General features: G+C 34.5%; 1 protein-coding gene across 10 annotated transcripts in view; it reads right to left on the reverse strand.

The window, feature by feature from the left end:
• iqsec1b (IQ motif and Sec7 domain ArfGEF 1b) overlaps positions 1 to 15,000 on the reverse strand; it is a 349,885-nt gene that overhangs the window by 110,930 nt on the left and 223,955 nt on the right. For 2 of the 10 annotated variants that reach the window (XM_073916782.1, XM_005169329.6), the window contains exon 1: positions 10,676 to 11,299. The exons of 6 other annotated variants lie outside the window; for them this stretch is intronic. In XM_073916782.1, coding sequence (XP_073772883.1) covers positions 10,676 to 10,752 — 77 coding nt within the window. In that variant the 5' untranslated portion in view covers positions 10,753 to 11,299. Of the gene's footprint in view, positions 1 to 152; positions 362 to 10,675; positions 11,300 to 15,000 lie in introns of those variants that run through there. 2 more of the 10 variants (XM_073916784.1, XM_068224348.2) reach the window with 1 other exon arrangement.

Below are 15,000 nucleotides of genomic sequence, written 5' to 3' on the forward strand. Positions count from 1 at the left end.
AGCTTAAAACCTCAAGACTCTTTGTTGATTAGTTGTAACCTGACACCTAATAACACGACCACATCCCAACCTGGATTTCACACACAGAGCCAAACCATCAGAAATAAGGGAACAGAACAGGTGTTAACCCCAAAAAGACATGGACATCCTACCTTATCGTACGTACTGAAATACAATATTTCCACATCAGATTCAACATGAGGGCATTTCCTGCCTGGCAGTGTGACGAAGGTCTTCAAAACAAAGTGGTGTACATCCAAAAAACAGGAGAAGAAAATACATCGAGTGCTTCTGGAGTCAACTCAACTCTGGTCATACAGACGAGCCGCTCCTTCCTCTTTCCCTTCCCTCAACCACAACTACGCTTAAAGTGCTCACGAGTGGGAAAAAAAAATTCACCAATTCATTCACCCCCCAGTTCAAGTTACACCAGTTGTTGCTGCTTCTAAAGCTTAGGCATCTTTAGCTTTGTTTATGCAGCCATACCAAAATGGTCCCCTCTGGGAAAAGCTGTCTAGAAGCAATCAAAGAAGCTGTCTTGCTAGTCAAGGAATGGAGTTAGGCTATCTGTGATACATCCGGATGTACTCGTTTAAATCCTGTCAAAGGGAACAACACTGATGCCAATTGCGACACTTCTCCCTAAGGACGCCAAGGAGGGTCTGACCAGTGTTTGGACACTCGGATATGACTTGTGGACGATTATTAATTAATTATAATTAGTTAATTATCTTCAATATCATCCAAAGACTGTCGTAATGGAATTTTAATGTGAAAGCGCTGATGCTGTCGGGCTGAGCGAGGCCAGATTTGTCCTGGAGAACAGCGCAGGAGGCTATGAGATCATAATCAAAGCCTGTCATTGGAGTCAAGGCTTGGCACGCTGCTTGGAAATGGATTATCCTCAAAAAACTGTAACTTAAAGCCTTACGCACCAGTGCTGGAATACAAAATGCTGAGGGAATAATGACATGAACAACCATCAAAATAGATAGGAAGGTTTTAAGATGAGCTTAATAAAGGTCTGCAAATATGGATGAGAGAAATATATACAGCAAGATTGATTTCAGGGGATGGCATTTGTTTTTGTTTGGCTCTGCTCACCTTCTATTTGGGTTTGAAACAATTCCAGGACCTTCGGGTTAAATTGCTGCCTGTCCACTCTAATTTAAAAAGATGAATATTAAAACATTTTACTGTTGTTTTATATCACAAAGTTAACTTTGTGAAGCCATTATATGACAGGGAAGCATCTGGGAAAACAACCAGTAACTAAATTTCTCTTTGAAAAAAAAAAAAGCTGGCTTGCTTTCATCCAAATTTTTTAAGTGTCCAAAATGGCTTAAATTTTTGTGGAACATTCTTTAATAAATAGAAAGTCATAAACACTATCATTTCTGATCAACAGATTGCGTCTTAGCTGGAAATATATGGGATGTTTACTGAAATCTACTGGCATCAAATGTGTAATGAAGGTAAATGAATTCTTTTAGGTCACACTTTAAAGGGGTATTCCACTATGATATCATATTTTAAACTTTAGTTGATGTGTATTATAGCTTTGTAAACATAAACAACATCTCTGAATGTAATATGCTCAAAGTTCAAGCTAAGGAAGACATTGGCTTTTACAGAGTTAGCTTAGCAAAGCCAACAGCAAACAAAGTTTGGGGACTACAAAAAAAAAAATCAACCCAGGCTCATTGTGGAAACGTAGCCCCGAGGACGTTTCTGCGGACCGCGAGATACGTCCCGGGAGGTACGTATTTGAGCGGTTTTTGTTTTCGCGGATCCGCAAGAGGCCGCTGTGCGCGCTTTTTCGTGTCTCGGGCGCCTCTCAGGAGCGCGCGCCGTTCGCGGCCGCGCTGTTCTCACGCGAAAAGCCCTCCTCCTCCTCCTCCTTCCCTAAACCCAAGCGACGGTTTGCAAAAGCCATACAAAAAAATGGCTCGCCCTTATTTTTCAGATTCTGTTTTTCATCTTACCTGATTTCTGGAAACGCTGTTCCACGGACTCGATCCCGGTCATCGTCCCCGCGGCCGGCTCCTCCTCCTCCGGGGCCTTCGCTCCGCTGTGAGCTAAGCAGACAAACTGGTTGCATCGGGAAAGCCCTCCACTCGTAGGCGAGCCGTCGGCCGGCGAGCGCGAAGAGGAGGAGGGGCGCCACACCGCCCCGCAGCGTTCGCTCGAAAAAAACTAAACTCGTAAATCGCGGTCTCCAGAAACGTCCGCGGGGCTACGTTTCCAGAATGAGCTTGGGTTGAAAAAAATACATCCGAGTAAGTGTTATCACAAAAGCTTCAGGTTACACACATACTGTACACTGCACAGTGAAGGGTTGTGGCCAGAGGTGATGTAATGTTAGAGAAAGCTAAAATGACATCCAAATGCCGCTATTTCCTCAGAGCTTATTCTGTTTCTGTATTTGGGCTTCCAAAGGACAAGACACAAAAGACAAGTGCTAACAATTTTATTCAGTTTTATTTTATTTTATTTTATTTTATTTTATTTTAGGAGAGTTATAAAAAATACATAGCTAGCATTTGACAAAGAACAGCTTCCAGAATCTCTCCCAGTTCAGTGCTGGTTTTGGCTAAAAACTCCTCAAAGAAGGAGCAGCTCCAACCATAATAGATGAAGCTGTGGATTGTGAGCCACAACCTTTAAGATTTGTAATATCTTAAAATTTATTTAATACATGCATAATGTCTAGCGTTAACGGTGTGTTGTTGCAAGGATGTAAACAATGGGAAATGCTGTTTTGGCACTATTAACAATTTAGCTATTTTCCTCTTAATTTTATGTCTAATTCAGGCTCACAATGACATGGCTATACTCACTGATAGTAGTTACACAGCAGAGGCACTTTGCGTGCTAGTAGAGGATACCTGGACGTGACGCTTCCCGGTGATGTGGAGCTAATTAACAAATCACAGCACATTATGTTAGCTGACCAATCAGAGCCTATTGAGAGCTTTCATGGGGAAATATGACAGACGTTTTCATGTAAGCTGAATAGCAGTATATAATCAAAATAAGAATATGAAAAGATAATGTGATTTTTTTACAAACACACATTGCTTTGCATCTTAAAAACACAACCAACCCTTAAAAATACACTCTGGGCCGCTCCTTTAAGGTATACAGTTTAACTATGTCATTAACTATGACTTTTGCCTCTATAAACACATAATTTGCTGCTTATTAATAGTCATTAAGGTAGTAGTTAGTAGTTAAGTTTAGATACAGATTTATGTAAGATTAGGGATGTAGAATGAGATATACAGAATATATAATAACTACTTATTATGTAGTATTTAAACTAAAGTCTTACCAAAATTAATACATGTAGAATAATTGAATTTCAGTTTTATTTATTTATTTATTTATTTTGCTATTTAGAAAACTACAATAAAAATCATTTGATGACTGGATAAACTTAAGTGTTGGTAATATTAATTGAAAAATAAAGGTGTTTCAGAAGAGCAACTAAAGTCAATTCAAATTATATAAAGACCTTTGCGCAAATTCATAACTTTTTTTCTCATATAAATGTACAAGACTTCTAGAGTTTGAAAAACATGGTGCTCATTTTTCCATAGAATATTGTGAAATACTACAAAGCTCTCAATATTGTCAAATACTCTATATTCAGCAAAGCAAAATCAAATTCTGCTAGCTTTCCCTTTTTCCGAATGCTTGACATTTCAAAGGCTGTTACGCTTTTCAGAGACACTTTTTAAAAAGGATTGAAGTAATTACCAGTACCATCAAAAACAACATCATAGTTTCAGCAACTAACATCAGAACACTTCCCTGAAGACTGTCACATCCTTCAAAAACACATCCTCCCTTTCTTTAATTACTGTCCACCACTCTGTCTCACACACACACACACACACACACACACACACACACACACACACACACACACACACACACACACACACACACACACACACACACACACACACACACAGATGCTGGCACGTATACATATGCTTTCTGTAGCCTGCAGCTTCTTGGCAGCGAAAGACTGAACAAAATGCAATTTGGACGAAAGCATTGCTATTCAAAGCACATAGCACACAAACACACATAACCCAGCTTTAAATCCATCATCCAGCAAAGGGCTGCTGTATCCCTGTAAAAGCTGACAGTTTAATACCGGCTAATAATCTTAACGAAGTGCTGAACACATTATGAGTCACAGGAGAAAAAAAAAAGAGATGAATTTATGTCTACGATTTTATTTAAGACAGTGGATGTGCAAGTTTAATGTCTCAATGTGTTTGCCATCTGACACTGTAAAATAATTAAAACAAAAATCAATATTTATTTGGAATGAAGTCATGTAATAGGAAGGATTATGTACAGTCAGACTGTTATTACTGCAATAGGATACTCAATAAGTTCACAGTCTCCTCCATATTAGCCTAGCCTCTGACCTAGTTATATCATTTTAAGGTATTCACTAATAATAAAAACATTCTGCACACAATGTCCGAAACCAAAAAAATCTAAAAGTCTTTCATCATCTGAAAATAAATGTGATAAAAATAGCCTAATGTATTAATTAGCATATAAATAAACAAACAAATATTACATGATTAGTATTATTATTATGGGTGGTTCATTCCGCTGTGTTGATGCCTGATGAACAAAGGGACGAAGCTGAAGGAAAATGAAGGAATGAATTAATTATTCTTAAATAAACAGTTTATATTTACTTTAAGACCAAAGTCCAAAGTTTTACTTCAATACTCACAAATGGATTCTTACCAATAAACACTTTTATAATTGATCTGTAATTATACATAAATCTACATAAATTAACCATTAACCAAAACATTCTATTATGTTTCGCATGGTAATGGCATGTTTTAGAACATGGATAGAGTTTACCACATTGCTAGCACGTTCTATCATGTTTCTAGCAAACTTTCACACATGGCTAACATCATTAACTATACTGTTAGCACAAATAGCATGTTGTTAGTATGCTGTCATGTTTATAACTTTCTGCTAAGTTTTAACAAGCTTTTTAACTGATGTTTTGTTTACAATAATTTTATAATCTACTTAGAGAATGTTGTTGATAGGATATAGCACCAATAGCATAGTCTGTTGCTACCATATTTTAATACGCTAATAAAACATTATTTAGAAAATTATTTTATGCTTTGGTAAACATATCGCAAACACAATGTTAGCATGTTTTATCACATTGCTAGCATCTTAGGGGTGCTAACATGTACTAGAATGCTGCTAACATGTGCCAGTATAGTGGTAGTATGGTTTAACCCATTGCTAACATGTTTAGGAGTGTTGAAAGCATGTTTTATCATGCTGTTAACATGTTTCAACAGTTTAACTAATTGAAAATGTTGGTAGCATGTTTTTACTAATACAAGGTTAGCGTGAGTTAGCATTTATTTTGCATTTTAAAACTAAACCTATGCCTGGAATTTAAACTTTAACACATGGCTAACATCATTAATTATACTGTTAGCATTTGAAGCATTTTGCTATGATGTTGTCATGTTTATAACTGTCTACCAAGTTTTAACAAGTTTTTGAACACTGATGTTATGTTTACAATAATTTTATACACTGCTAGCTTGTTTTAAAGAACTGTGAGAATGTTGTTAACAGGTTATGGCACCATTAGCATTCTAGTTTGTTGCTTGCATATTTAGTATGCTAATAAAAATGCTATTTATTCATTGATTTTCTTTTCGGCAGTCCCTTTATTAACCAGGGGTCATCAAAGCGGAATAAACCGCCAACATATCCAACATATGTTTTACGCAGTGGATGCCTTTCTAGCTGCAACCCATCACTTGAAAACACCCATACACTCTCATTCACAAACATATTGTACACTACGGACAATTTAGCTAACCCAATTCGCCTATAGCACATGTCTTTAGACTTGTAGGGGAAACCGGAGCACACAGCGGGAACCCATGCGATCATTGGGAGAACATGCAAACTCCACCCAGAAATGCCAACTGACCCAGCCGAGGCTCGAATCAGCGACCTTTTTGTTGTGAGGCGACAGCACTACCCACTGCGCCACCGCACCGCCCACTATTAAAACATTATTACGAAACATATTTTATGCTTCGGTAATATTAACATATTGGTAACAAGCTGTTAGCATGTTTTATCACATTGCTAGCATCTTAGTGTTGCTAACATGTTTTAGAATGCTGCTAACATGTGCCAGTACAGTGGTAGTATGGTTTAACCCATTGCTAATATGTTTAAAAGTGTTGAAAGCATGATTTATCACGGTGTCAACATGTTTCAAGCATAGTTTAACACATTGCAAATGTTGGTAGCATGTTTTTACTCATACAAGGTTAGCATGGATTAACATGTTTTCTATTTGTAAAACTACACTTATGTCTGAAATTTATCTGGAAAAAAAATGTGTAAATTATTTTACCTACTCAACATACATATTCAAGACTCCCAAATAAAACACTGAATTGACATTCATGCTTTACATTTTATCATATGTGCTGTTACTGGGACCTTGGCACTGCATTCTTTACCAGTTGAGCAATGAGTGAGATAGAACAGAAAAGAGGTCCTGCCTCTGCTTCACCACAATTACAAGCAAAAAATCTCCATAAAAGGTGAGTCTGTTTTCAAAAATGACCACAGCAGGGAAGGCAAGTCTTGCTCTTTTTAAGCATTAAGACCACAAAAAATATTCCTGCCTGGGATGTCTACATAAAGAATATTAATGCCCCGTTATGCTAGTTTGCATGGAAGTGATGCTGTGTTCATGCTCACTTTGTGGTAAACTACAATAGTTTAAAACAGCACTGAATACACAACTAAATACAGACAGTATCTGCAGACCTAGCAGAAGAATAACAGTGAAGCCTACGGATACTAATAGAAACAAACTGTGTAATCAGCAATAAAAAAAATAGCATAACCAGTTCATAAGGTCATATACAGTATAAAAGGGCAAGCAGTTATGGTAAGTCACTTTAACATTTAATCTACAACTTAATTGTTAGATAATAGCATTTATTTTTTTAGATACCAGTACCCAATGTTAAAAAAACATTAATTTCCTTTTTTTGTGACACTGTAAACATGTTTCAAGCATAGCAAATGTTGGTGGCATGTTTTTACTAGAAGATTTACTTAAGATTGTATTATATTACTTATTATTATTATTATTATAATTATAAAATACATACTATTACATTTCACAGTACAATGTAATCAGCAAAAAGTATTAGAATAATGAGTACTATAGTATCTTTTAAAAATATACTACTAAAGAATGAGCACTAACAGCCAATAAATAACTACTACTGCAAAAAATCTTGCTGCCTTTTTTTAGTTAAATCAAACTAACATTTCTAGTCATCTCAACTTACATCAAACAGGCTAAAATTATTAAGTTACACTTTGTACAACTTAAAAAAATGTAGTTAAAACAACATAAAAAAGTTAAAACAACATAAAACATATGTCTTAACTTTTTGTATTTTTTTTACAGTGAAGTTAATAGGAAGATAAATAGGATATTATGTAGCATGTTTTATTCCTCACTTGTTAAAATTACCATACACTATACCATACTGCATATTAATGCAGCTATTAAAGGATCAAGGTGAATCATTTTCCCATCAAATCATGCAGAGAATGAAATGATATGAAGGTAAAAGCACAGTTTCTGATAAGGCAATTGCATGAGTCTGATTCCATTATCAACATGATTGTTTGCCCAACAAAAACGTAAAATGTCAAGGCGTATGAATCATTTTAATGTGCTTTAAAGAGGCTGTTTGCCCTGACAGCAGCATGCATAATTCAGTCCTGGAAGTCATGCTGTGAACAAAAAAAATAAAGGAGATTCTTCTCTTTTGTTTCTTCAGTTTTGTTTTAAATGTGATATTAAAACAGTGACACTGTATATTGTGTTTGACTGAAGGAGCTGCACCGCACACAAAGGCCAGGCTGTGTGAACTATGCGCTTTTTCACTGATTACAACAGTCAATTGGAGAGGCGAGAAGGTCAGCATGAACAGTTATGAACAGTTGACAGGGGATTTCCTGAGTCACTGCTCGAGTCAGAGAGGGCTGGACACCTTAGTTATCAAAGGTTAATTGCAACGTCATCATGCCACTTTACTCTTTTCTTTTGATTTAGTTGTCATATGAGGGGAAAGAAGCAAGGAGACACATAAACATAAGGATGTGCAGATACTATTATTAGTATTGACAACCAATAAATTACAAAATAGCAAACTGGTCAAGTTAACTGTGTTAATGTTAAGTATATAAAACGATTCCTAATGTTTCTAAAACACACAGACACAAACAGACACACATTTTAAATTATTAAATAACTGCAATGTTCTAACGATTATATTAATAATAATAATAATATCAATGATAATAATAATAATAATAACAATAATAATTACTAATATTATTATTATTATGTATTTTTAATCTGTACAGCACTTTTTCGACATAACTTGCAACTCAAAGTGCTGCACAAGAATAAACAATTATATTAAAAACAACATCAACATCGGGTACTCAAATATTAAAACAGATAAGCAAATACAGAAAACAAAATAAACAAAAACTCCCCAACAATAAGATATTAATATATTTCTATTTTATACAATAAAATAGTAAATTATTAACACAAATAATTTTAACTGTTTATAGTTTAAATATAACAACTCAAAAATAAATTAAAAAATAACATATACATTATTCAAATAAAATGCCATTATACAAATATTTAATAATAATAATAATAATAGCATTATATTTCCATTTATTTAGACAAAAACAATAAATAAATAAATAAATAAATAAATAAATAAATAAATAAATAAATAAATAAATAAACAAACATAAGCTGCCCTTTTGTATACCATCGCAAAAACTCAAAGGTCTTCTGTACATATGAAGGAAGATTATCCGAAATCAATGACAGGACACAGACTGCAACACACACATGCAGCCCAGCACAGGGCAGAGCCCCCCGACGACTCCCCTGCCCCACAATAGAGGATCAGATCTGTGATGGAAACGCTTGTCAGGTCACAGAAACACAATAGAGCTGAGGTTAAACCAGTTCAGCCTTAGCTCCACAGCTCTTTACTGAATGAATAACTGCTTGTAACACTGCAACTGGACACATAACTGCTCCAACAAACAAAAGCATCTTAGGTCAGAAATTAACAATTTAATCCCAAGACAAAAGTATATCCAAACAATGCTTTATTCATAAGCATCTTTCTGCAGTCATCAAAATTAACAAAACAATTAGCCACTCTTTAATACTCTGATTGTTTAACCAAAGTCTAGGTTTGTTATTGTATACAAAAAAATGTACACAACACATTGTTTCCATCCAAAAAATAGGAATTAACTATATGTGCAAAACTGGATAGTTAAGACAAAAAGTGCGAATAAAGCAGCGTTTCCATCCAATGAGTCAAAGTGAACAAAATCGTCACTTCCTGATTAACTGGCGACAAATATCAACAGTAAAAACCAAATTTGCTGTGATAGAATAAGCTGCGTGAATCTTTTTTTATTTAATAAATGACTTAGAAGTGCCTCAGAAGTGCCTCAGAAGATGATGCCGACACGCAATGAATGTGTGGTGGCGTTTGAAGGCATAAGATGCAGAGCACAGACACTCGACAATTCTGGAGGTAATTAATAACATAATAACACTAATACTGAAATTGTTAAGGTGTTTTAGAATGACCAAAACAGCATTTCAGATGTTTTACATTGTGCTTAGCCTGCTGGTTTGTCCATTCACACACATTTTTCTTATCACATGATCTCTTAACAATATCACATGACTTTTTAATGCGCATACTGAAATTTGTTCGGTAAATGTGTTTCCATCGTATTTTTTTGCAAATCTTTTCTTATTGAAAAAAAATTATCCTACTCAGTTATGGGCATATGCTTTTATGCAAATTTTCAAAATGTTTGTGCATTATGGCGTTTCTATCAACAATTTTTTTTTTATGTACATATCCAAAGTTCGCATAAAAACAGGTGGATGGAAACGTAGCTGATAGGCATCTTAAATAGATAAATAAATAAATGAACAAACAAGCTAACAGACAGATAGACGGACATACGGACTGATGAACAGACGAACAAACGGACGAACGAACAAACAAACGAAAGATGGAGACTAAGGTAAGATATGTTACATTAAATTGCTGTACAATGTTATTATTATTATCTGTTGTGTAATTTGTTTATATATTTTTTAACAATGTCGTAAAATATTTATCATGTTTTTAAATAAATCTTATTAGCTTTTTATATAATACATACATATAAAATAGCTGTTTAATTAATTTTTTTTCAATTATCGATAAGACTTTTTTTCACCAAGTAGTATAGCAATTGCGGTATTTAATTGAGATATTAATTAATTAATTTTATTTATTTAGTAGCACTAAAACACCAATTACTACCATTTTAATAAATCAAAAACCTCCTTACAGTCATTATTGTGACCGGTGGAATTAAATGGGTTAATAATATTTTCAAAGAATAACAAAGAGGACAATAAAAGCACATTACCAAAAGCCACATTTCTACAAAGGCATCAAAAAAAGCCACGTCTCAAACAAAGAGCGCTTACCTTTTATAGAAGCCATTGAGCGGCTGCAAGCAAAGGAATTGCCAGTAATCCAAACAAAAAGTCTTGAGCTTCAACATTCTCCCGAGTTAAGAGATTTCGCCAATCACATCCCTGCTAAAGCCGGTGGAAAACACACTGAGATGCACGTGGTTGCACCATCACACTCCACTCACAGTGACGATTACAAGTCAAAGATCCCACAGATCCACATACTGTATGACAGGACTATAAATCCTTCCAGCATGAATAGTAACACCCTTTGTTGACGTCTCTCACACCCTCAATGAAGATGTCACACACAGACACACACATACACATCAGCTTCTCCACTGCTTCAGGGATGAGGCTCAGTGTGTGCAAGAAATTTCAGGATATCCTCTCAGCTCCAAAACAAGTCACAAAAATCATCCTCGGCTTTGAATTAAAGCTGCTTCCATTGTCTGTCTAGCACCAGTGTGTTTCTGTCCCGCACCCACAAAGCCCCTGCGCACCCCCCTGCCCGAGCCGTATTAATTGTGCTTTATCTGATGTGTGTGTGTGTGTGAAGCAGTGCTAATCACTAGAAGCACATGGTGATCAGCAGGACTGACGCTCAACAAACACTGCCAACTGATTTACTAGCACACTGGTTTGCTGATGCCCGTTGCCAAGAGACCGTATCAGTGGCAATAAAATGCTAAATGGAAATGGTGCTGATTGGGTGAGTGAGAAAGTGGGTGTGGCTTGGGGAGTCCTTGAGGCCCTGAATATTTTTTTTGGTTCAATGCTTTTCAAAGAAAATGAGATTATAGTGGATACATTTTAAATGTGGAATTGAAGTGTTTAAATAGTACACTGAAAATAAACGATTTAAACAAAGTAATTAGGTTGAAGATTACTTATTTTTATTTGTTTGTTTAAATTCAGCCTATATCAATTGTTTGCAGCCACGTACCTTAAAAAAATGTAGTAAATCCAATGAATCATTTATTTTCAGTGTGCTACATTTAAACAGTTCAATTCCACATTTAAAAATGTATACACAAAGATTCAAAAGGAAATCCAAATATATCAAATTTCTTTAATATAGACCATATAATGCTACCGGTTTTGGATAAGTTACTTAATAAAAAAAGTAATTAATTACTAATTACATTTACATTTTACATTTAGTCATTTAGCAGACGCTTTTATCCAAAGCGACTTACAAATGAGGACAAGGAAGCAATTTACGCAACTAAGAGCAACAATGAATAAGTACTAAAGGCAAGTTTCAGGTCTGTAAAGTCTAAGAAGGGAAGTGTTAGTAGTTTTTTTTTTTTTTTTTTGTACAGTTAGTTTCAAAGAGGCAATTGCAGATTAGGAAGTGAAGTGGAGACTAAATAGTTGAGTTTTTAGTCGTTTCTTGAAAATAGCGAGTGACTCTGCTGTTCTGATGCAGTTAGGGAGTTCATTCCACCAACTGGGCAGACTGAGCGTGAGCGTTCGCGAAAGTGATTTTTTCCCTCTTTGGGATGGAACCACGAGGCGACGTTCATTCACAGAACGCAAGTTTCTGGAGGGCACATAGATCTGCAGAAGTGAGTGCAGATAAGAAGGTGCTAGGCCAGAAGTCACTCTGTAGGCAAACATCAGAGTTTTGAATTTGATGCGAGCAGCAACTGGCAGCCAGTGCAAACGGACTAGCAGCGGAGTGACATGTGCTCGTTTAGGTTCATTGAAGACCACTCGTGCTGCTGCATTCTGGAGCAGTTGAAGAGGCTTGATAGAGTTAGCTGGAAGCCCAGCTAGTAGAGAGTTGCAGTAATCCAGTTTGGAGAGAACAAGAGCTTGAAAAACCAATATAATTATACCATTACATTTATTTTAAAGGGGTGTTTCGCTATCATATTTAAATTTTTAGTTGATGTGTAATGTGGCTGTGTGAACATAAACAACATCTCTGAATCTAATACGCCCAAAGTTCAATGCAAAGGAAGACATTAGGTTTTACAGAGTTAGCTTAGCAAAGCCTACAGCGAAAGAAGTTTGGGGACTGCAAAAAATACATCTGGGTTAATGATGTCATAAACCCTTCAGGTTACACCCTGCACAGCGAAGGGGCGTGACCAGATGTGCTACAATGTTATGACAGAGACGCTTCCTTGTGACGTGGAGCCGATCTGCAAATCACACGATGTTATATTAGCTGACCAATTAGAGCCTCTTGAGGGTGGGGCTTTCAGAAGAACTAGAAAATATAATAGTCGTTTTTATGTTGGCTGAGTAGCTGAAAATAATCAAATTAAGATATATGAAAAAATAACATGTTTTATTTTTTTTTTTTACAAATGAAGTATGAGCACACATTGCTTTGCATCTTAAAAACACAACCAAGCCTTAAAAATACACTGTCTACCACCCCTTTAATTACTTATCTAACTTAAGTTAACTAAATCCTACAAGTCCACAAATAATGCATATGCAATAGAAATTATACTCTTAATTCTTTAAATTTTTTTAAAATACATTTTTTTAATTCTTTAAAACTTTGAAAACATTAACACTTACATTTTACAATATATATATATATATATATATATATATATATATATATATATATATATATATATATATATATATATATATATATATATATAAAGGTGTATACATTACAATATACAATGTATAAACAATAAATATATATGTTTCTCTGAATATATACCTTATATTGTAATGAACTACTTCCTCAATTCATTTGATTGCTTCCACATATCCAGTTATCTTGATAAATGTTCTTCTTTAGTTGTAAAATATATAGATCTTCAGTGAAACATATGTTGCTTTTCTTCTCTGAACTGATTTATATACAGCTGTTGAATTTATGTACAGTATTGAATGCATGTATATTATAAGTAACTTTAGTTAAATGACCTACAAATAAAAAGAAATCACTTTATTATTTAGGGGAAAAGTAATCTAATTACAGTGAGTAGTAACTAACTACACCCACTGAATCAAAGTAACTTCAATTCAGTTCAATTCAAGTTTAGTTGTATAGCCAATTCACAATAATTAACGTTTCAAAGCCTTACAAAAGGTGCACATTATTGTATAACAATCACAATTAGAAAACTTATTAGTCACCATAACTTTATTAGTTACCAATATATTTTAACAGTTAAAGTTATTATACAGTATATAAACAGATAACCTGCAGTTATGTAAACAGTTGGTCTATAGGTGTTTAATAAAGTGTATTTGTTATTATTATTATTTGAATAAATTAGTAGATTAATATTATAATATATACATGTCAAAGGGATTTCAGTGACAAAAAAAATTTAATTAATAATAATTTTGTAAACAACTAAGCATGAGCTGAGTCTAAACCTGAATATGAGGAGAAACAAATGAAATCTGTGTGTCATAGCAGCTGAATGCACTGAAAAAGGTTTATTTAAACACAACAGCACATTCAAGCAATTCATTTCAAGGCAGCTTGACCAGTAATTACAAAACCCCGTAGGCGCTCATTTCTCCAGAGACTATCTGCATCCTTATACATAAATACATATATGATGTGTGTGTGTGTGTGTGTGTGGGACACTCGTCATTATGAAACCTCAGGATGTTTGTGCTCCTTCTCATGCCCTCTAAACTCTGTGAAATCCCTCCAGAGCCTGGCACACAGTCCTGACGCTGTAGATTGGCACAACAGATCAGGCATTTCTTTGTGTAAGTGTAAAGTGAGAAATGCTAAATGACGCCAGCAGGCAAACAGAGCTCTACACAATTCGGCGTTCATAGTGTTTGCTTGCCAAGGCACAAAAAGTCACAAAGTAAACACTAAAAACAGGCATAATTTGGCTAAATTTGACTCAGATCGCAAGTACTGGCAATTCATTCAAAAATACTTAAATTAAAAAATCCTTTTTTGGTAAAAACATTTATTTATTTATTAATGCTTACTAAGTTACAGTTTAAAAAAGAACAACAATAAATATAATTTAACTTCTGGATAAACTTAATATCAAGTTGTATTATTTTAAAGTTTTCTAATAATTATAAAAAAATCACTTTATGATTTAAAGCAAACTGTAAAAGCAGAAATAATTTGGCAAAAAGTGCTAGAATATTTCAAAATTCATGAATTGAATGTTCTTAAAAAATCATTTCTTAAAAAAAAACTTAATATGAATTAATAAAACAAAATATGTATTTATTAATTTTAGTAATATATAAGTAGTAAATAAATTAATTAGTAATAAATGTGTTATTTGAATATAATCTGTTTTATAACAAATATGTGTGTGTGTGTTATCTTTATGGTTTGATATGGTGCATGTGTGATATATATATATATA

This window comes from Danio rerio, chromosome 11 (genome assembly GCF_049306965.1).
Source record: "Danio rerio strain Tuebingen ecotype United States chromosome 11, GRCz12tu, whole genome shotgun sequence".
Classification (NCBI taxonomy): Eukaryota; Metazoa; Chordata; class Actinopteri; order Cypriniformes; family Danionidae; genus Danio; species Danio rerio.